Source organism: Oratosquilla oratoria, chromosome 2, assembly GCF_046742065.1.
Source record: "Oratosquilla oratoria isolate Oo_2021 chromosome 2, ASM4674206v1, whole genome shotgun sequence".
Taxonomy (NCBI): domain Eukaryota; kingdom Metazoa; phylum Arthropoda; class Malacostraca; order Stomatopoda; family Squillidae; genus Oratosquilla; species Oratosquilla oratoria.
This window is the reverse complement of record NC_134778.1, coordinates 77,786,632-77,811,028: the sequence shown is the minus strand read 5'-3', so window position 1 is coordinate 77,811,028 and position 24,397 is coordinate 77,786,632. Positions and strand designations below refer to the sequence as shown.

General features: G+C 37.7%; 1 protein-coding gene across 2 annotated transcripts in view; it reads right to left on the bottom strand.

Annotated features, from left to right (window-relative positions):
* The window catches only part of bib (MIP channel family protein big brain), a 309,773-nt gene that overhangs the window by 2,856 nt on the left and 282,520 nt on the right, over positions 1-24,397 (bottom strand). For both annotated transcript variants that reach the window (XM_076211408.1, XM_076211418.1), the window contains one exon: positions 12,927-13,035. In XM_076211408.1, coding sequence (XP_076067523.1) covers positions 12,927-13,035 — 109 coding nt within the window. The remainder of the gene's footprint in view (positions 1-12,926; positions 13,036-24,397) is intronic.

The following is a 24,397-nucleotide window of genomic DNA, read 5'->3' as shown; positions in this document are numbered from 1 at the left end:
GCCTCGTGTAATAGAGCACACACGCAACTTGGCTCCTCACAAGTGCAGGTGATGTGTGCACAGGAAAGGTAAGTGGTGAAAAGTATATATCATGACTTACAAGTGCAAAAATTCTGTTATCATTTTAGAAAGAATTCAAGCTAGGTGGATTAGCACTCATTCATTCATAAAAGGAAAAGAGAAAAAAGAAAAAAAAATCAGTTTCAATAAGTACAATCATGTTAAATGCTAATGTCAATGGTATCAACAAAATACTTCATTGGAACATCTATCTATTCTAAGGTAATAAAATGACTTAAGTTGTGTCCTATCCAACTTTCATCCCATAAAGTAATCGTATTAAGCAAGCCAATCTGGTTAAGTCTTGATTTGTTAGTGCAGTTGAACAAACTGGAAGCATGAAAGGCAGTTGATTTCTTTTTTAATTGGAATTATAGGAAAAGCTCAGTTCTATAGTGTCATACTTTCCAAAGAGTTGTTAGAATTTCTCAAAATATATTTCAGCAGGGTTAGATATAATATTCTGAAATGCTGGATTAAGATTATTTGGGGCTACTAACTACTGTAAAGATGTCCTTATGCACACAATCCATGTGAGTAAACTATCTTGATCAGGAGCGTTTACTAAATACAAAAACATTTTTCAAAAGCGAACAAAAATTCTAAATCAAATTACCCAAAAATCCATCATGAGTCTAATAACTAAAATTAGGAACTTAATCACCAAAACAACCACACCACAATCAAACCTTTACAATACAAATATGACCAAACCTACCAAACCACAACAATATGCAATACAGGGGCCAATGCCTCTAGCATTGGCAGTTCATGACTGTCCTTTCCAAAGAAAGGGAACAAGGAAAAGAAAAAAAAAAAAAAAAAAAAAAAAAAAAAAAAAGACAGAGGAAAAAATAAATAAATAAAATAAAAAGTATACATATATATATATATATATATATATATATATATATATATATATATATATATATATATATATATATATACATATACATACACACGCAGTATTATAAATTTACGGACAGGACTATTTCCAGGCAAGCAAGGTAAAATTTGATGCAGTTAAAAATTGCTGGAATCATTTGAGTGTGTATGTAGAAGGAAAGCTGTACTTGCATTGTGAGTGTGGCTTAGGAAGGTGTTATGATCTCAGCCTCAATAAAAAGAAGAGAAAAGAAATCAAATATGATAATTTTTTTTTCTTTTTTCTTTGCAGTTAGTAAGGTGTTAAGGTAGTCTTTACTAATACAACATTCGCTTTTTCTTGCATGTGGTATCAAAGAAGGATCCATAGCAATCCACTAGGTCAAACATGGTATCAAACTGCAGTCTCAATTTGTTGGACAAAGCTGAAATGGTGCATATAACCAATGCTACAAACCCATCAACAAGTGCAAGAGTTAAAGCAGTGACAGCAACCAATTAGTACAAACAAATATGGCCACAAATTATTCCATCAAACATAAGCAAGTACTAAAAGCCTTGCCCATGTGAGACGCACTGGTTATATAGTACTGTAGTTAGCACGCACGCCTCACAGTTGGTGTAGCCAATGTATGTTTAATGTCAAGTTAGATCTGAGCATAATAGCAATTGTCTTGTATGATAGCAGTGTTGCATGAAGCCTAATTGTTATTATGTGAAGAATGTGATTCTACTCTGGTGTGATGATACATCAAACAGCAACAAGTTATTCTTTTGTCTTCTATGTCCTGGTTCATAAAAATTAATGGACTGCATTACTCATAAATGTTTTTGCATTTAGCAGATGAATTTTACAATCTATATTTAATTCTGAATTCAAATTAGTTCTATCTAAATATTCCATATAAAAAATTTATTCAGGCTGAAAAAGTCCAATTCAGATTTATTACTAATACTAATTAAATCAACAATTTCAAGTCCATCTTCACATGAATTTTATAAACATTGTTCTGGCATATAATAGTATCTGAGATACAAATACTATGTCAAAATGACCAAGGTATTTATGATATTTTTATACAACAGAATTCTGAAAATACTGTAAATTCTCTTCAACATTCTAGATCTTTGGAAAATGATTGTCCTTAAAATCATCTATGTAACATGTAAAGTGAACCAGACATAAGAAAATCATGGTTTCAGTTTATTTTAATGTGAGTGAGTGTATACAAGGCTTGCATGGAAGCTTAAGTGTGAAATGTGAGGTGGCAGCACACAGCAACATGTGGGCTGGAGTACCTTGCCTGCCTACGCGAGGTTGCTGGGCGGGTAGGCGTGGTACAGGTTGGCATCATAGTCCGACTCATACTGGACGTGGTACTGCGACACAGGGGGTGGAAGGCGAGAAGGGGGGCGGGGAGGGATTATGCCTCCACCAGCATTAGTGCTTGTGTTGGTGGGGGGGCAAATACGCTGGTCATCAAAGAGTAACCGGTTGGATGGAGTGGTTCTGCCACCTCTCATGCCACCAAAATTTACAAGACCACTTCCTCCACTACTACCTCCACCCCCTCCACCACCTCCTCCTCCTCCACCACCACCACCTACTCCAAGAGGCAGTCCGACTGTGTTCAGGGGATACGACTCAGTGCCGTTATCTGAAACACAGCCAATCACCTTTAAGCTCAATCTTTCCTTACCAGTCACACCATGTATAACTGACTCATTCATTATCTCTTCATTCAAAAACCTAAACTGGTGTAATGTTTACTCATAGCATTATCATTTCATAATAATGCATTTTACCTGCTCACTGACACACTCACACCCCAATGACAGTAGTAACTAATTCACTTTTAACTCAATAATTCATTTGGTATCCTTTCAGTCCATCTCTCTTCAATTCCATGTTCTGTTCTATCAATATAAGCTGAGTACTTACAATTCCAGTTTTAACTCTTTCTTTACAGCTGTCTTGGTTTCCAACAGCTTATTCAAATCCTTTCTACCCTTTTAACTCCTTTATAACTTACTGTATATAACTAACTTTATGATGTTTTTCATCTCCTGGCCTATATCATTCATACAACTATAAACCAATTTTTATTAATAACCATTTCCCCAGTCATGATGAAAAACCTTTTGTTTAATTATTCACTTCTTCCAAAAAATTATCATTCAAATCATAAACATCACCTTATTAAAAATAGCAAATCAAAACCAGTACTGGCCTATCTTCTGTCACATGATAATCAATCAACCTTATTCGCTTTTCATTTTTGTTTATATTCCCAAGATGAGGTGCAAGCAAGTAGAAGTCTTGCAAGATGGACATCCGATTGAATCACCACCCTGCTGCTCATCTTCAAAACCTTTAAATGTCCTCACCTCTACCTAGAGGTGCACCCTAAAGAGGATTGACACTCAGTTTACACACTGGGCTCAGACTCTGTCAAGTCTGACTGTATTTCTTCCACCTCTTCACATAAGGAGAGCTGAAAACCAGTGGTTACCACCCTCTCCTTTCTACTACAAGCTCATGACAGAGAAATGGGTAATATACCCCAAGCTAGAACCATACATGGATTTTAAATCAAGTGTGATAATTCAAAACTAAGAGACTCCAACAAGCACTGCTTGTTTCCTGTATAGTAGAATTAGGTAAATACAACACAGACAGCAGCCCAATGTTTCTTGCTAGAGATATTTATGGGAGGACCAAAGATCTGTACCAGCTGCTATTGGGATCTGAGTTTCCAGTCAGTGAAATTCAAGGCAACAATTATTTTCATAGTTTACATTACCTTTTCATCATTACTGTAACCAATGATGGGTACCTGCCTGTGATGATTCTGTGATACCTACATCGGTTGTTTTCAATCCTCATCAACAGCTTCAGGTCACAATGTCACTAGACTAGGCCCAAGATCCTTCTCTATCAACATTGTCTCTTTCCCCTACCTCTACTTTTTCTCAAAAGGGGATCTGACACCCAGAAACTGTCCACTTTTTTACTATGGGGCTATGTATTTTCAGTCAGTGAAACTTATCATTAATATGTTATATTCAATATAGAAGAAGAAGACAGAAGATAGGGGGTGAGTGGAAAATGGCTGTGTATGGATGATGCTGTGATGCATGGAGGGGAATGGGTGGGGATGAGGGGGGTGAGGGAGTATGTGTGAATTATATTTTGTTGCAGCACAAAGGGATTTCTCCCCACCTTCTCTTTTTCTGCATGAGGGGATGGAGAGGTGGGGGTTGCTGATTAAATGAAGCGACCTTGCTGTGGATGTGCTGTGGCTTGCTGCATTGCTTCTGACCTAGAGCATTGGGCGAGATATAGGGATGACTCATCATCCAGGAGGAGCCAAGAAAAGAGGGAGGGAGGGATGGTGAATGGAGTGGAGTGTGTGTGGGTGAAGTGGGTGGGAGTAGATTGACTTTGGCTACCTCCCTTGGAGTGCCTCCTTAGCTGAAATAAAATCATCTAGCATTAGCCATAATTAAATATAGAAAGGGCATCACCATGTTGAAGGAGTTAACTGATATAAAACCCTTAAGCCTTTCAATCGCTCTTTTGAGACCCATTGCTCTAATGCAACTGGCAATGGTCCTCAGTACCTCTATAAATTCTCTCAAGGACTTTGGACTGATGCCTGTATTATATTAATGTGAGACTGTTCCTATGTCACCAGCTGAAAGTACTAGAAGAAAGGGAGCCAGTTGTCAGCCCTCATGTTTAAAGGTGGATGAAATACAGAACTGATAAAACTGAAAGAGATCTTAGGTCTGGGTTGCACCTCCAAATAGAAGTGAGGAAGTTGAAGCTGTTTGAAAATGGGCAGCAGGAAGATGGTTCTCTCAGTTGCTCTTTTGAGACCCATTGCCCTAATGCAACTGGCAATGGTCCTCAGTTCCTCTTTAAGTTCTCTCAAGGACTTTGGACTGATGCCTGTATTATATCAATGTGAAACTGTTCCTATGTCACCAACTGAAAGTACTAGAAGAAGGGGAGCCAGTTGTCAGCCCTCATGTTTAAAGGTGGATGAAATACAGAACTGATAAAACTGAAAGAGATCTTGGGTCTGGGTTGCACCTACAAATAGAAATGAGGAAGTTGAAGGTGTCTGAAAATGGGCAGCAGGAAGATGGCTCTCTCTAATGTCCACAATGAACCGCCTCATGCAGGTAGCTGCCATCTCAGCTAAATACAATCATTTGATTACCCAGAATAAAATATGTAACTCTGAAACTTGGTCAGCATATGTTAACTTCACCAATTTTTGCATTATCTACCATCAGTCTGAATATAAGTATGGGGTACAATAAAAGCCCATTCTTTCGGAATCCGCTGGTTTGGAAAATCCAATTTTATGTTTTTTTTTTTCAAAATAATACCATTCCATGGATTTTTTTGAGAGGTAGCAAGGCATAGCAGTTTTGAACAGAGCACCTATTTTGTCAATTTAGTCAGGACACTTGTCTGTAGTGACATCACAGACATAACTCCCAAAGGCTGTTGCTGGATACCTGAAAGCCACATGTCTTATGCAAGAGAGACCAGGGGCAACAGATGCGATTCATTTACATAACTCCTCCCATTAGGCTCACTGGCTAGCTGTGTCAGTATGTTATTTATTGAATACATTTATGTATACTGAAATGTAAATAACACATGCTATAAAATTATACATTCATTCATTGTAAGCTGTATATGCCACACAGAGTCCCTGTGGAAGTCTACACTAAGTTCAAATGTCCACCCACTTTATGCACATAGGAGTCTTAGGATCTTTTGTGACATAAGATACCACATGTTGATTACCAAATATTATAATATTAATATTTGATAAGCAAGTTGGGTGGGAGTGGATATGTGCCTTTTGACTTAGCTACTACCCTTGTAAGGGGGAAAAAGCCTTTGCTATATTAATAGATAAATAGCTTATCACATACTTACAGTACTGTGTAAGGATGATAAAAAAAAAAAAAAAAAAAAAAAAAAAAAAAAACTAGAATGCATTCATTCTTTGTTTACAGGTCTATGTCTGTGACCTGTCATGTGTCTGGAGTACTGTGCACTTACCCATACCAGCAAGAGCCCTGTTCAAGATTTTCCATACACCATAAAAACACCTTCATTCAAGTTAATATGAATTTTCTTTAAATTGATAAGTAAAAGAAACATGTTGCATACTAATTACTCATTACTTATTGTTTAAAATATTCACATTTCTTGAGAATTCCAAAATTTCAGAAAATCAAACAATTTGGCACATACTTGGTCCCAAGGACACTGAGAGAGAGGACTTCTATTGTATTACCATATTGAAAGAGTTGATGGTCATACATCATGAAATTTGAATTTGACTAAATACTATACTCCCACATGCAATATACCATAACCTATGATATTTCCATGGACAAGTAACTCCCAAAATATTTTGTATTGTTTCAAATGTTTCACATGCAATCAGACCCCACATAACACAGTATCTCACACTGCCATACACTCATTCCCTTCAGGCAATTCCACAAAATATCTTCACCAAGTGACCTATGACCCAACTTAGTGACACTGGCCTGATTCATTGTGATTGCAAGTCTCCAGCACCAGAGATATGGGGGCAACAGATTAACTGACTGATCAGTCGTATCCTGGTTAATTTGACTCTATTCTTCTGAGCTCCATTTATATTCTGAGAGATGAAACATTGCATGGAGAACTTCTACTTTTCCTGAGAACTTTATGAAGTATTCATTTTGAAGAAACATGAAACTTTGCATGGAGAACTTCTACTTTTCCTGAGAACTTTATGAAGTATTCATTTTGAAGATCCTAACATCATATCCATTACTTTTAATATGGAGAGAGAGAAAATCTCTATCTATTTAGCAAGGGCTTTTTCCCTCTTGTAAGGGAGGTAACCAAATCAAAAGGCATGCACTCACTTCCACCAATTCCACTCCCATCCACCACCCTTTCCTGCCTCTCATCTTAGCTCCTCATGGATGACAAGTCATCTTCATATCCTGCCAACTGCCCTGGGTCAGAGGCAATGCAGCAAGACACAAGTGTATCCACAGCAAGGCTGCTTCACTTACTCATTGACCCCCCTCTCTCTATCTCCTCAAGCAGAAAAAGAGAAGACTGAGAGAAATCTCTTCAGGTTGTGTCAAAATATTCTTCACACATAACCACTCCCTACTCCCTTCCATCCCCTGCTCTCACCCATCCTTGCATCACAGTATCATCCATACACAGCCATTCTCCATTTACCCCTATCTCCTGCCTTCTCCCTTTCTTGCGCAACATACATTCCTCTCTAACTCAAAGCCCCTTTCACCCCATCCATCCATCTCATCCTCGGTCATCCTCTCAAGTTCACTCCATCCACACCTCTTCCACTAATCTTTCTTCACTCATTCTTTCCATGTGTCCAAACCATGCCAATACTTTTTTATCAGTCCTATCTGTTATCTCTTTTTCCATCCCCACTCTCTTCCTCACCTCTTTGTTTCTCACTCTATCTAACCTTGTGACCCCTACCATACCTTTCAGACATTTCATCTCAAATATATTTAAATTTCTCTTAAATTCCAAGTCTCCATCCCATACAGTGTCATTAGCACAATCACCCCTCTATATAATCTCTTCTTTGCATCCATTTCCAAATGCATATACCTCATGACCATTTTGAATCCCCCAAGACAAAAAATATATATATAAATAAATAAATAAAATAAAACAAAATAAATAATAATAATAATTGATAAGTAAACAATAACATTACAAAAATATTTTCAAAGATGAACACCTATAGTAACATATTTTCATTCTGGTTCTCATTGATAGGACTATGGTAGCCATGTGCTCCTAAACCTTGTAGTTCCTACACACAGAATAATTTGAAATTCACCTTGGGTTCTTTCATGTTTAGAACCTTTTTATGCAATTTGGTCCCATTAATAATACTCACAGTATGTTTATTTTCTGACTAATGTTTCAGTGAGATGGTCAACTGTATACACTTCTTCTCTATGAGTAGTTTTTCTCTCAATAAGGGTGTGCATTGTTCTTCCTTGTTTATGTCTTCCTAAGACATCTGAGTTTTCTGTGCCACAAGCTTGTGTGGCAAGTCCTTTTCATGTTCCCTCATTCAATTAAGGACATCAGTCCACTTTACAGAGGTAAAAAATGAAAAATTATGAAAAAAATTGAAAACTTGGTGAAAAATAGTTTAAGTGTTGGCAACAACATTTCAAAATTTTGAACTTATATGGTGATTTTTACTATGAATAATTATCATTTCAATATAAATATTGCATGCTGGCAACCCTGACATTAGAACACATGACTATGTATAAGCTGGTTATTGTTTTGACTATGGCTTTTTTTACTTTGTCCTTTTAGATAATGAATTTGACAGCAACTCTGTGTGTGAGAGAGAGAGAGGAGGGAGAGTGAATCAGTTCCTGCCACAATGTGAATAGGGACGCACGCATGGTCCATGTGGTTGTGTTGACATTTGCTATGCATTACATTTTCTTTGCTTACTCTTGGTTTTCTATAACCTACAAACACTTACAAGTGTTCAAAATGCCTAGGTCATTAAAACAGAGGAGGGCTGGAGCAAAGGAGAGAAAATGAGGCATAAGAGAGGAAGCATGAAGAGGAGAGAGGAGAGAGATTGGTAGCCTTTTCCCAGTGAATGGTTACCTATTTCTGCCTTTACAAACACTTTGAATGCCCTGATTTACTTGAATAATGAGTTATCAAATAATCTATCTACATATTTCACCAGTCACACCCATTAAATTGATGTCTGGAGTGTAAAAACCTCAAAGTAAACTTTAAAGCCCATTTTCTCAATTTTTTCTCCTAAAATAATGTCATTCAAAGTACCACTACTCTAAAAAAATTTGGTCTATTTTCACAATTATTTTTTATTTAAAAACTGACACTTTGTTCTACATTCTGAGTGCAGTTTATTATGAGGTGTTGAACATTGGAATTTCTAGAAGGATTTATGTTATAAACAGTTAAAAAATTCTGTGGGGGTAAATATATCAGTAAAACAAAAAATAACCACTGAACCTATACATCTAGCATGTTGATACCATACCCAATAATTTCTTAAAAAAAGAAAAGCCAAAGCATATGACCAAATAGTTAGGGATTTGTAATTGGTTTGAATGATTATTTTTGCATAATAAAATAAGGTTTTTATTGTGTAAGTACAGCATCTATACACAAACTTCAATGAAGCTTGGTCAGAATGACTACAATGATAAGCATGACTTTCAGTAAAAAAAAAAAAAAAAAAAAAAAAAAAAGAAATAGTGTCTGAAGCGGACCAACGTCCTTAACATCATTCTTGCACCAATAGGTGACATCATATCTGATGTACTAAATAAATTTCCTTCCCGTTTCACCAAAGGCCAAGTTACAATTCAGTTTCCCTTGATTCATAAATGGCCAACCAGCAATTTACATTATAACACCACTACTTCTGATGATGGAAGAATGGAAAATGCTATTTATCCTGTCTTGGGATTGGATTGAATGATGTAAAGTGAAGACATCTTGGACAATGATTAAAATCATCTCAAAAAATGTATATATAACTACTTACCATTTATACCACACTATACACCTACATGAAAACACATTCACACCCAGGTAACTAACAAACTCTACAAGGCAGACCACCAAAATCCTCCAGACATCAACCCTACAAAAAAATCCCTCAAGAGAAATAAGAACTATACTGGCACACTTGCATTCATGACATCATCCAGCTCTAAGATTTCAACACAAAGTCTGGCCACAGAATCATACTGCCCTAGATGCAAAATCCACATAGTAGACACTGAACACATCATTCAACAATGCCCAAACACTAAAAATTCCTAGACTACACAATATTTCTTCCCCAAGACATATGGACCTGCCGAGTGGATCTCCTGCAAGAGAGACCTGGGGCAACAGATCAACTGATGATGATGATGATGATGGAAGAAAAAAATAAAAATAAATAAAATAAATAAATATATTATATATATAAATCCAGATAGTTTATATGCTAAAGATATCACCCAATCCACAAATCAAGAGATGTTTCTCTAATCCCAATTATGGTAAACACTATAATAAAAAAAATAGAGCTGACTAGCAAAGCAAAGGAGGAAAAGGATCTTGAAGTCTTAGTTATGGATGACTTTTTGCCAGAAAAACATGTTAATGGAATAGCAAGACAGGCATATACTACTGATGAACACAAGAGTGTTATTTCACTATACTGATGAAGATATGAAAAGAACTTAGTGAAAATCTTAGTAGTCCCAGTCTGGAATACATAGTAGCAGTGTAATCTCCACACAAAGAGGAAGATACAAGAAAACAAAATACAAAGCACAGCAACTAAAATGAACCCTAGCCTGCCTGACAAAATGTATGAAGTAAGACATTGATAAACTGGGACTGCCCACACTGGAAAAGAGAAGAGAACGAGGTGACATGATTGTCATTAGAACTGTGAAAGGTATGTGAAAACCTGGTACAGAGGATCTATTATCATGGAATGAAAATATCAACAATACTGAAAAAAAAGATGGGAGAGAATGTTAATAAAAGAGTAATAGGATGGTTTGGACAGATGGAAAGAATGAGTGAAGAAGTATGGAAGGAGAGGTTGATGGAGTGAGCATGAAGGAGTGACTGAGGATGAGATGGGGATAGGGTGAAAGGGGCATTAAGCAAGAGAGACATGTCTGTTGAGAAAGGAAGGGAGAAGGCAGAAGATAGGGGTGAGTGGAGAATGGTTATGTATGGATGATACTCTGATGAATAAAAGGGAGTGGGTGGGGGGGGTTAGGGAGTGGTTATGTGTTAATGATATTTTGACACAGTCCAATGGGTTTTCTCCCCGGTCTTCAATGTTTCTGTATAAGGGGATGGGAGGGGGTGTCACTAATTAAATTGAGTGGCCTTGCTGTGGATGTGCTATGTCTTGCTGCATTGCTTTTGATCCAGGATGATGGGCAAGGAGCCAAATTGAGAGGGAGGGAGGGGTGGTGGATTGGAGTGGAATGGGTAGGAGTGGAATTATGCTTTTTGACTTTGGCTACCTCCCTGGTAAAGGGGGAAAGAGCCTTTGGTATGTATGTATGAATAAAGTTTTATGCATAGGTGCATTAATTAGTGGAAGAAACTGGACAAAGAAGCAATCCTGGTGGACAACATAAATTAATTCAGAGCAGAGTTTGATACATGGACATACAGAGATGGAACCCCAACAAGTACAGCTCCACTCCTGAATATTATAATTAGTTAAATGCAATTGAGTAAATACTGAGCCTGCCTCATAAAAATGAGGAAGATACATGATAAATGCAAAATTTACTACATATTGTAAATTTTTGCTTTGAAAGAGTGAACCTGTTTTAATGAATGGAACTGATAATTAACCAAATATAAGGAAAGTTTAAATTCATAGCAAATGGAAAAGAAAATTTCTTTACTTGGGTGTAATGTACCCAGTGTAGCTACTGCTTAATGGCAGTATTATGTACAATTTATTACAATGCATTAGGCTGAAAGAATGTAAAACTGGATTACGATACAGTACTTATAATTATGTGTTAATACAGTAATCACTGACATGCCAGATAGTATAAAAACAATAATAAAATATTTTACATGGAACTGGAGCCACCTCTACACTACCAGGCAATTTGAATTACTGTACCAATTACCATGAAGAAATAGGACTGCAAATATGACTTGGATTTTGTAAAGCTTATAGCAGACTTATCAAAGAGCAGAAGATCACCAGACTGTCTCATTCTTACCTATAAAAATTTGTAAATGGTGGTTAGTATTGACAGATTTTACAATTAGTATCATAATCACCGAGTATCAGTTTCCCATCACATCAGCCATGCCTGTCACTGAAACAATATCTCATCCAGAAAGCCAATAAACATTTTAATAAATATCATGAATAGATATTCTCGGGGGACCAGTGATGGGTATTCACTAATGATCCTGCAAGATGACAGCAGAGAGATTTCCATTGCTGCCCATCTTTAAAACCTATCAAGCCCCTCACCTTCATCTAGAAGTGCAGTCCCAAGAGGTACTTGGCCTCCAGACCAGGTCCAATATCTCCATAAAATTCAATTATATTTCATCCACCTTTTCACATTAGGAGAGCTCACAACCTGCAATTGTTCCCTTCTTCCTACTACTACTAAAACAGTATAACCTGTTTTTTCCCAAAGAGACTTATGAGAGGGCCTGAGAAATGTTGCTATTCACTGTGGAGCTGCTCCAGTGGTGTGCAGAGGCCTGGTGATGCCCATGGCCTACTCACTGATTGTATGCCCCACAGATTCAGTTATAGGGCCTAGTATTGAGAAATATCATTAGAAAAGAAGATATTCTGAATATGTAAACACAGATGAAACATAAAATAAACACTATTTTATCTAAATATAAACCAACCAAATTTATTAAGTTCTTTTACCCAAATGATCTGATCAGATGCCCAGGGCCATTGTCCCTTTGCCACTCCCCACCCCCACCCCATCCTGTGCACACCACTGAGCTGGTGGTTTCCAATCGGTGAAATTCAAGGCAAGTTATTATCACAGAAACCTTTTAGGAACCATTTCCATATCTCTTAAAATTATACTATTATTTGAAACTGAAATTATCTATGTATGTGATATAAATAATTTTAAAGGTTTTTGGCTTAAAAGTTTTCTCCTTATTTCTTCTTTAGCATTAAAAAAAAAATCCTCATTCCAATAAAGCTGCCTGTGATACCCAATATCAGTGGCTCCAGTCTTAAATTGACAAAAGCATCATATAACACTACTATTTCTACAACTACTACAAAAATAGAAAAAGAAAAAAGAAATGAGGAACATATATTAAGCTTCTTGCATATCAGTAACTCATAAAGTCCTACCTCCATCAGTAGAGTCCCTTCTTGACCTAGGAGCACGATGAGGGTTGAATATGTATTCGTAGATCAGGCCTGCTGTGGTTCCACCTAAGAGAGGAGCCACCCAGTATACCTGTAAAATAAGAAATAATTTATTATTCTACACATCATAGCAAATGATAATTCATAATCACAGCAATACTAAGATTTTTTGCTATGCTCATTATATATGTTGATAAATATTAGCACCTGGGGACTAATAATATGCCCCTACATATCAGATGGTCTTGTGGAACTTGATACCCGAGAAGTTTACATCTCAGGCTAACTCAGCCTGAAGACTGGGGTTGAGGTCTATCAATTTTCACTATTCTTCTACCACTTTTTCACATCATGACAGTTGACAAATTAAAACTGTTCTTCCCCTTCTAGTAGCCAATTACTGTGCATGGAAACCGCTTCACATTTGGACAAGACTGAGAACAGTCCAACATATCTTTCTTTCCAGAGAGATATATAGAAGGGCTCGTGGCCTTTTGTTGCTGACTGCGACTTCAGAGAAACTTCAGGCAACACATGACTGATGCCAGTATTGTATCATTATGAGACACAACCTGGCAGATCGATTTTTAATGCTGAAACATGAGAAGCTATGCACATAATAAGGAACCCTTTACTGTCTAAAACATTAAATGAAACAACCTTCCCACAGGTGGTGGTGGTGGTGATGAGCCTACGCCAAAAGGCGTGTAAATGCGGCCGAAGCCGCCACCTTTGCCCTATTACTCATTTGGACTATTGGGGCAGGTAACAGTCACTGCTTGGAATCTGAGAGGAGTACGTGAGTCAGACCCACAACTAAGTGAATACGAGACCAGCACGCTTCCGATTACACCACCAGGGTGCCCAGACATCCCGTATTTAAGCATTTGTCTCGCGTCCTGTGTCGACCCTCCCCGGGAGGCGTTTTGTCCCGTATTTTCAAGAATTTAAACACTTCGCATGAAAATTTGAGGAAATTTTACATTTTACAGGTATATTAATTCGAAAGGAACAATATCTGATTGAAATTGTGTGTGTATATATATATACATATATATATATATATATATATATATATATATATATATATATATATATATATATATGAGCATCGAGCGGATCTGCCAACACGGCTTGAAATAAAATATACAATGGGCACACCCCTTTAAAGCAAGTGGAAAAAACTACAAGTCAATGAAGCTGGTACTGAAGCTGCCAGCTTGTTTTGTACGCTTCACATATCCGGTACACATTGTCCATATACCTCTCAATTTAGGTGTCCCGTATTCCAGTTTTCACAATCTGGTCACCCTGTACACCACCATCCACACTATAAATGAATAAATGAATGTAAGAATGAATATATAAATAATTCGGAGCTTGGACAAAAATAAGATAATGAATAGATAATAACAATAATAATACAAACAAAAATACGTCGAAGAAAAACCGTTGTCCCATGAGTCGTCATCGCTTCGTCGCCTCGCCACTGTGCGTGCGTACATTATTTGTTTATTATCAAACTTAGTCACTCGTTTACGGTTTTAATTTAGAATATTCCCTAGTTTATTCTGTTTCACAAGTGTGAAACAAGTGTTTCCGTATCTACATGGAAAATTATTTCTTGATAGTTTTCAGATATATTTCTCATTGTTCCCAATTATTTTGTGACTTCTCCCCGTCGCATACCAAGAGCTACCTTCAGGTCCTTTTTATAATTCCCCATCGATTTACTTTTTACTTAATTACTTACGATTCTAGTTTGGGCTATATCATTATTTAGGCTATTCCAATGCTGACACAGTACGGAAAACTATTTTTTCATGTCCTTTGGACAAGTCATTATCTTTATTTTACTTATCTATTTATATATATATATATATTTTTATTTGTTCTCACGGCCTCGTAATGCCCTCTCCTAAAACCAAGAAATTTTCACGGTCAGTTCTGTCCACTCCATTCAGTGACCCGAAAATTGCAATTAAGTCGCCTTTTCCTGTTCCTTTTCATGACAGTAGGTTTCAATTCACTCCTGGTACAGCTTCAAGGCTGGGAACCAATTTTGTCGCTACTCTTTGTATTTTCCCAAACCTATTTATAAGATCATAAGAATGAAGGAGACTACAAGAGACCATAAGCCCTACACTAGGCAGTTCCATATCCATTACCACCTATCATCTCCATCCATAAAGTTGTCTAACGGTTTCTTAAAACAACCGATAGTTTCAGTGCTCACTATATGGTTACTAAGTCTATTCCATTCGTTGACCACCCTATTAGTAAACCAGTTATTGCCTACCTCCTTCTTAAATCTAAATTTGTCCAATTTAAATCTATTTCTGCAGGTTCCTGCCATGTTGTCTTAATATTATCATCTTGTCTACATAACCGTTGTTAAAGCCCTTGATCCACTTGAACACATCTTTTTGATCACTCCGCATTCTGCATCTTTCTAGAGTGCAAATTAAGATGTCTAGGTCTGTCCTCGTAAGGTAAATTTCTGAGCCCATGTATCATTTTGGTCATTCTCCTCTGTACTGATTCTAGTGAATTTATATCTGATCTATAGGACGGAAACCAAAACTGTACCGCATAGTCAAGAATGGGGTCTAACTAACGCTAGATAGAGTTTGATAATTACCTTTGCACTTCTATTCGTAACCGTCCTAGCAATGAAATCTAATGTTCTGTTAGCTCTACTCCTGGCGCTAATGCAGTTTCCTGAATTTAAGGTCAGGACTCACTAGAATTCCCGAGTCTTTCTCGCACTCAGTTTTCTTTAGAGTGTTATCTAAGCTATATCTACTTTCTGGGTTGTGTAAACCAAGGTTTATCACACTGCACTTTGAGATATTGAAGTCCATTTGCCAGTACACCGACCATGTGAACAATTTGTCAAGATCTTCCTGCAGTATCCCGGCGTCTTCTGCTGACCTGATTTGGGGTCTTATTTTAGTGTCGTCCGCAAACTTACTAACATCACTACTAATCCTATTTTCCAAGTCGTTTTTATACACAAAGAACAATAAGGGACCCAAAACAGAGCCCTGGGGAACTCCACTAGTAAAGTTACGGTTACACTAGTCAACGGATGGGTTGAATTCCAACAATTCAGATGGATTTCGTCCAAGGCTGGAGGATTTGGGTTGGAACCCAAGCGTAGGGACGCCCAACCCAAATACTGTTTGTCCATAACTTGGAAGAGATCCGAGGGAGACAAACTGAAGATGTTACCAGTATTCATATTTACGACATCTTTGAAAAATATGTACAACTGATTCAGTAATAAGAGATAAGTTATTCAATATTTTAAAATTATCTTGATATATATATATATATATATATATATTTATGGAATGTATATTGTGGCAATAATCAAACAGTCGTTTGACTACCGCTGCAATGTAAAAATGCTCGATTTTTTACGTACGAAAACTCTTCTAACAATTTGCTTGGTATCTACACTTTTCGCTGTGACTGAGTGGAATACTGAAGTTATCCATGTTCTAATAGAGAAAATATGACCACAAGAGGCGATTTGGTATGTGAGGCATCCTTATTATATTAAGAAATAATAATAAAATAATCTCTCACTGAGTCAGCTCTTCATTTACCGTTTTCTGTGCATGACAAACGTATTCTGCTTAGTGCGCGATAATTTATGTGTGTACGAGTTTTACCTAGTATCTTACGGGAAGAGGAGCTACGCTCGTGTATTTCGTCTCTGTATGTCGCCGTATCTTAGAATTTTCTCTTATTAAATTCTTGTATTGTTTTTGCACACACTATTGTTTCGTCTAGTATGTTCCATACATCCACCACTCAGAAGTGAAAGCTGTCTTTTTCAGGTATGTATTTACCTAGTTGTATTTACCTAGTTGTATTTTACGGGAAGGGGAGCTATGCTCGTGAGGTCCCGTCTTCATATCTCATTTTATCTAAACTATTTTTAAATTCATGTATTGTTTTTGCACACACCACTTTCTCATCTAACTTGTTCCAACTGTCTATTGCTCTGTGAGGAAAGCTGTTCTTTTTCAAATCTCTTCTATAGTTGTCTTTTTTTATTTTCTTTCCGTGTCCTCTTGTATTTCTGTCATCCCATTTTATCAGATTCTCTCTATCAGTAATTTCTATGCCTTTCATGATTCTGTAAATAGCTATCAAATCTCCTCTCTCTCTTCTTTGCTCTAGTGTCTGTAGTTTAAGTTTTTGTAGTCTCTCTTCATATGATAGTTTTGAGAGTGTTGGTGCCAGTTTAGTAATTGCTCTTTGTATTCTTTCAAGTTTTTTTATACATTTTTTTGTACTTGGTGACCATATCGTTGCTGCATATTCCAATCTTGGTCTTATCAGGGTGACTAGGATTTTCCTCACCATTTCTTCATCCAGGTATGTAAATGCCACTTTGATTGTTCTTATTAAATTATAAGTTTCTCCAAAAATCTTATTTATATGTTTCTCAGGTGACATATTATTCATAACAATGACTCCCAGGTCCCTCTCATTTTCTACTCTTTTTATTCCTTCTTCTCCCAAATTATATGATCCTGTTATTCTGTTTTTGCTTTTTCCAAATTCCATTATACTACACTTTTTTGTATTGAACTCCATCTCCCACTTCCTACTCCATTCTTGTACTTTATTTAGATCTCTCTGTAGTGATTCACAATCTTCTTCAGTTTTCACTCTTTTCAGTAATTTTGCATCATCTGCAAAGAAGCTCATATAGCTTTCAATTCCTTCATCCATATCATTAATATATATAGCAAACATTATTGGGGCCAGAACTGTTCCCTGCGGGACACCGCTTATTACTTCATTCCATTTTGAGTGCTGATCTCTTATCACTACTCGCATTTTTCTTTCTTGCAAAAAGTCTTCCATCCAATTTAGCAATTTACCTTGTATTCCTCCTTCATATTCTAATTTCTTAAGCAACTTCTTATGTGGTACTTTGTCAAAAGCTTTTTTTAGGTCTAGAAATGCACAATCAGCCCATCCATCTCTTTCTTGTATTATATCTATTAGCCTTGAATAGAAACATATTAAATTGGTGACGCATGATCGTCCTTGTCTGAATCCAAATTGCCTTGGATTTAGTACGTTGTTTTTTTCCAAGTATTTTACCCATCTACTTTTGATAATTCTTTCACATATTTTTGCTATTGTACTTGTTAGAGAGACTGGTCTATAGTTGGTAGGTTCTTCTTTATTTCCTCCTTTATATATAGGTACTATATTTGCTTTTTTCCATTCTTCTGGAACTTTTCCTTCTTTTAAGGAACTGCTTATTATGCTATGTATTTTGTCTGCCAGTTCATTCCTACATTCTTTCAGAATCCAGTTTGCTATTTCATCTGGCCCATGCGATTTTCTGACATCAAAATTACCCAAGTGTGTCAATATTTCATTCTTCGTTACTTCTATTTCTTCCATAGGGGGGACTTTTTCCTTCCACTCAATCTCTTCAGGTTGTATATTTTCCCTTGTAAACACTGATTTAAAATGTTTGTTCATAATTTCTGCCATTTCCATTTCCTCAGTGTATTCAACTCCCCCTTGTCTTAATTTCTCCAAGTCTTGTTTGTTTTTCAGTTTATTGTTTACAAATCTGTAGAATAGTTTTGGTTGATCTTTACACTTTTCTATAACATCTTTTTCATATTTTCTTTTTTCCTCTCTGCACTTTTGTACATATTCATTTCTATAACCAGTATATATTTTCCATTTTTCAGGTCTTCTGTCTTTTTTCCATCCGGTCCAGGCTTTGTCTCTTTTGTCTTTTAACTCCCTACAACTTTTGTTGTACCAGCATTTTACATATTCTTTTTCTTGTTTTTGTCTTGGGACATACTTTTCCACTCCTTCTTTGTAAATTTTTGTCAAAATATTCCATTTCTCTTCCACTGATGTTTCTTCTTTGTATATTTCTTCCCAGTTTTCTTGTTGGAAGAATTCTCTTATTTTATCAAAGTTTGTTTTTTCATACATCATTCTTCCTTTTCTATATTGTTCATTTCTTTTCATATATTTTTCTTCATTAAGTTCCAGTTCAATCAATATGTGGTCACTTTTACCTATTGGTGTTTTATATTCAATCTTGTCCACTATTCTAGGTTCAGATGTAATTATTAAGTCTAGCCTCGATGGTTCTTCTTCATTTCTATACCTAGTGTTCTCTTGTATCCATTGTGTCATTGAATGGTCAGTAATCATCTCAAGTAGAGCATTTCCCCATGAGTCATCACCACTCTTTACTGTCATTTCTTCCCAGCAGATTTCTTTGCAATTAAAGTCGCCCATCATAACTATTCTTCCTCCGTCTTCCATTATTTTAGTTAATGCTATCTTTGTGTCCTCTAACATACTTTTATGTTCATTCTCCTCCCATGAGGCTGTTTTCGGAGGCACATAGTTGATCACAAATTTTCTGCTCTTCTTATCTCGGTCTTCCACTTCTATCATAATCATCTCTACTGTATTCTTTCCATATATGACACCTTTCACGTTTATATCCTTCTTTGTCAGGAACATAACTCCACCCCCTTGTTTTTTCTCTCTGTTTCTAATCCAATAATTGTATGTATCATGTCCTACACTGTTGGGTGGTAGTGGGCCTTTTAATTTTGTTTCTACAATTCCCATTATGTCCGGTTCTTTTTCTTTCAAATAATCATTCAGTTCATTCAATCCTGTTATCAATCCATCTATATTTGTGTAAGACACTCTTAGTTTTCTGCCACTTCCATTGTGTTCTCTGTTTCCCTTATGTTTTTCTTTAGTATGTCGAACTGCTTTATTTTCATGTTCACTACTCTCCAATAGAATCTCTCTTTCTCTGACTCCGTTCTTTCCTCGTTTTTTGCCTTAGCTTCAATTCTTTTCTGCTTTTCTGCCTCTCTTTCCTCCTTATTCATTTCTCTTTTTATCCATACCTTTTTATATTGATCATTTGTTGCTAGTTTCCCTGTCTTGGATAGAATTTTCTCTGCCGTTGTTTGTGACCTGAATTTAATCTTAATTGGTCTGGTCTTATCTGTACTATATTTTCCGAGTCTGAATTTTTCCTCAATTTCCTTTATAATTTCTGGTTCATCTTCCTGGACTAATTTTAATAAACTGCTTACCCTTTCATTTTCCTCCTTGATTCTTGCGGTTCTATCTGGGTTATGTTTCTCTTCCATTCCTAATATAATTATACATTTCTTTTTGTCAGCTAATTCTCTTACTATATTCTCCTTCTGTCTCATCACTTTAATAACTGAGTCTTCATTATGTTCTTTCAATTGCTGTTTGACTATGTCAGTGAATGAAACCTTATTCCCTTCTTGAGTTATTCTCCAATTTTTAGCTTCTGTAGCTATTTTCTCACTGTTTTCATTACTATTCTTCTTCAATTTCTCATTCTCCTCCTTTACATTTCCTAACTGTCTTTTTAGGTCCTCTACTTCTTCAGTTAAGTTTCTGTTAGCCTTCTCTAGTTGTTCCAATCTTTCAATTCTTTGGAGAATGGAGCCTACATTACCTAACTTACGTTCCAAGTCCTCGATCACCTTATCAACTCTCTCCTCTAGTCTTATCAGTCTGGGGGGGGTTGTGTCCCCCCCACCCTCTTTAAATCCCTGGAACATATTCTCGTCACTTTCTACTGTATTTCTCCTCTCTATACTTCTAATCTTTACATTTTTATTTGCCATTTCGTCATCCGGTGGTCGTTTCATGTTGACCTTCCGCCCGTCTGCCTGGGCCAAGTCCTCCACATCCTCATTACCTTCCATTTCCCCAGTAATCCCTCCCCCTCTCCTCTTTCCTTACTTTCCCACTACCTCACGAGCAATTCCCCCCCCCTGCAAATACAAAAAGGCACTTCTCTTTGCGTTGGTATCCACAATCTGCACTTTTCTTCAGAGCGTTCGTCAAGCCGTCCGTTCGTTGAAAGTGTGTGTGCATGCGTGTGTTCGTGTGTGCGCTCGTGTGTGTGTGTGTGTGTGTGTAAGATACAAAGATCGTCAAATATGCTTTTTTGAGATATCCCGAGTCTTTCAAAGTTATTTGGAGTAAAATGTATGAGAACTGGCACAGCGTAGGGTCTGCCAATGAGAGTTCCTCATTCTGGATGGAGGATGGGACATGGTGTGGCTCCTTTTAAGGGATTGGTCGGAACATCTCTAAACGGTAAGCTTGGACTCGCGTCTAACCATTTGTGGATGGACGAATGCAAAGGCATTTAAGCATTAAGCATTAAGCATTTAAGCATTCCGTTGATTGGTGTAACCCTACCTTAACACTCTCCCATTTGGACTTTACACTGTTACTGGTGACCGTTGTTTTCTGTCTCTGATTCATGCTCAAATTCATTCAAACACTTTTCCTCCTATGCCATAGACTTTGAGTTTATTTTATAGTCTCTGGCACCTTGTCGAACACTTTGCTAAAGTTATGATAAATAACATCGTAACTATCATTGTTATCTGACGACTTGTAGACATTAGTGTAAAAAGATAGATTAGTTATATACGACTTAACCCTTAGTGAACCCATTCTGTGAGTCACGAATCAAATTATCTCTCGATGTGATCTCTGATTATATTCACTATTATTGATTCTAGGATTTTACCTATAACCGACATCAAACTGGTTGGCCTGTAGTTGTGCATAGACGATTTATCACACAGGAACGACGTTTGCCGGCCCCCAAGAAATAACCACCAATCCAATGTTTACCGACTTCCTATTTCCGGTAACTGATCGGAGATTTCAAATTTCAAATTTAAATACTCTCGGGTAAAAATCGCCTGGACAAGGGGATTTTGTAGCTTAAAGTCTATCAATCTGTTTGACTATCTCTTTACTGGTGGTCATGTTGAGTCTACTTTCATCACTGAAGATCGGGTCGCAGTCAGGTACCATATCTACCCTTCCATTTTATACAGAGGCCATACTACTGCTGCATATCTGGGGTGGATTATTCATATACATATCTAAAATAATTTCTCTCGTGCAGCGGAAACCCACAAATTATCTACTACAAACACTTCCACACACTTCTCTTTTTGCCTTTGTAACGGTTTCACTTCCGAATGTGTTACTAATCGGCTTTATCAGTTTTGCCAATTCCAAATATTGTGTGTGTGCGTGTGTATTCACCTTGGTCTTTTGGATCACGTGTTGGACTCGTGACCGACAGCTATTCCCTCTCGGAAGAGAGCTCAGAGCTCGTATGACCAATCTATGGGCAACAACCGCGCCACCGAGTCGTGCATATGTGTGTGTGTGTGTGTGTGTGTGTGTGTGTGTGTGTGTGTGTGTGTGTGTGTGTGTGTGAGAGAGAGAGAGAGAGAGAGAGAGAGAGAGAGAGAGAGAGAGAAAGGGAGTGATTAAATGGACAGAACGAGAGCTACGATCTAAGGACGTCATGCGAGATTACCTTCGTTGAATAGGAAACGTTCAATTTACGGTCAGGCAGTGCGGAATAAAACGGGGAGCAGCAGGGAGACTGGGGGGGGGAGGAGGGGGAAGAGAGGGGAGGGAAATAAAATCAAGTATTAGGCCTCTTATCATGGCTGCGCCGGCTGTGTGTTCCCGAGAACAGCTTGGTGTTAAAAACCCGGAACATGGATGTGGTAGAAGGGGTGGGTGATCAAGGAAGGGGCAGGGAGGAGGGAGCACATGGGAGGTAGCAAGTGAAGCCGCAATGGGGCGTGTGGTATCCAGTGGTGTGATCAATAGCCATGCCCATTAACAGACTGGGGAATGGATCTCTTGAACTAGGATGGCGAGGGGTGCGTGGTAATCTCAAACACAGCCTACTTTAGGGAGAGACTCCCGAACGCTACCTGGCCATATGTGGTCCTGAAACTTGACAGGTGGTGGAGGGAGAGTGAGGGAGGGTGGGAGGAGGAGGGGGGAAGAAAGATAACCTAATATGGAAGCGGCCACGAACGCGTGCGTTCGGGAAACCAACGGTGTGTTCGTGCGGGTATGTTCGCATGCCATAGGGCAGTGGTTCTCAACCTGTGGTTCATGGAACTCAATTGGCCACGAGGGTCAATAAAAGGGACCGCCAACCAAAAGCCACTAGCAGTTAGGGAATGCAAAACGATTATATTTAGTGTTGAGGTCATCTCCAGTAGTTTAAGAAACAGTAGTGTATAACTACGGGGTATACGTGAATGTAGATTGAGAACCCCGGCCATAGGGTATATCGCTTCACTGCCAGTGGTTACTTGGACATCGGGATTGGTTCACGTGTCTGTGACATCAGGCGCATGCGTGACACGAGCAAGTGCATCAACTCGAGTGTGTTGAAAGCGTGAGAATGTGTGAGCGTGGGGGGAGAAATGTTGGCACGTGTATGACCAAACGTACACTCTTCAGTATCAACAATAGCGTCTAAATGCGGATACTTGAACGCAGATCCCTTTGATGTAAACGTTGGGTAAAACGCGATCACATAAAGCTGGGCGGTTCTTGTCATGGGGACTTCGGGGGTCCGAGAAAATAATAAATGTTAACATTTCTCTTCATTCTATCCTTTCTCCTTATTCAGTATTTGTCTATTTTTCCGATATAGGGAGCCTAAAACTTTCACCATATACTGACTAGTGGTCTGTGACTGAAATAAATAAAGTAGACCAAAAACAAAAACAAACAAACAAATTAATCAACAAATAGAATGAGAACGACTGCACTGGACAAGTTGTCTGAATGGGACGCATCAAATACTATTCCAAGCTCTGTTTCACATAAATAACACCACATGAGAATAATAAATCTTTCCCATGGGAGCCACATATATCCAGAGTGCTGCTATAAGGGTACATATGGAATAAAACTCCCAAATGAGGAAAGGTGGTTTAGAAGAGGAGGAAGAACAAAAACAGTTTGTACCGTTGTTTTGGGTTCAGATTGGCAACGGTCGAGCAATGTAACGGCTTGGGTAAGCGTGCCGACAAACATATCGCTCTACAAAGTCGGATGCTCAGAAAAAACACATAAAATGCATGTACAAATAAATGCACAAGAAAATTAATAAACCAAACAAATAAATTAGCAATATGTTGTTCTGGTGTTTATATGACTGAATAGTCTTCCATTCACCGATTAAGCCGTTGGTAACAATTTTCCCGCCTACTTCGACCGTCTCCGCGTCAAAACATTGACAATTCAATGTCACCAATTCTCTCACATTTTAAAGATCCACATTAATACACCCCCATTTCTGGGTCTCGGGATTTTAAGGCGAAAACGAATTCAAATATATTTATGAAATTTTCAAATCTTTTGTTTGTCACTACTGTACCTTTCGCACGCGTACGGACGACACACACACACACACACACACACACACACACACACACACACACACACACACACACGACTCGGTGGCGCGATTGGCAGAGTCCCACACTGTCACTACGGAGGTCCGGGTTCGAATCATGCCCAGGGTT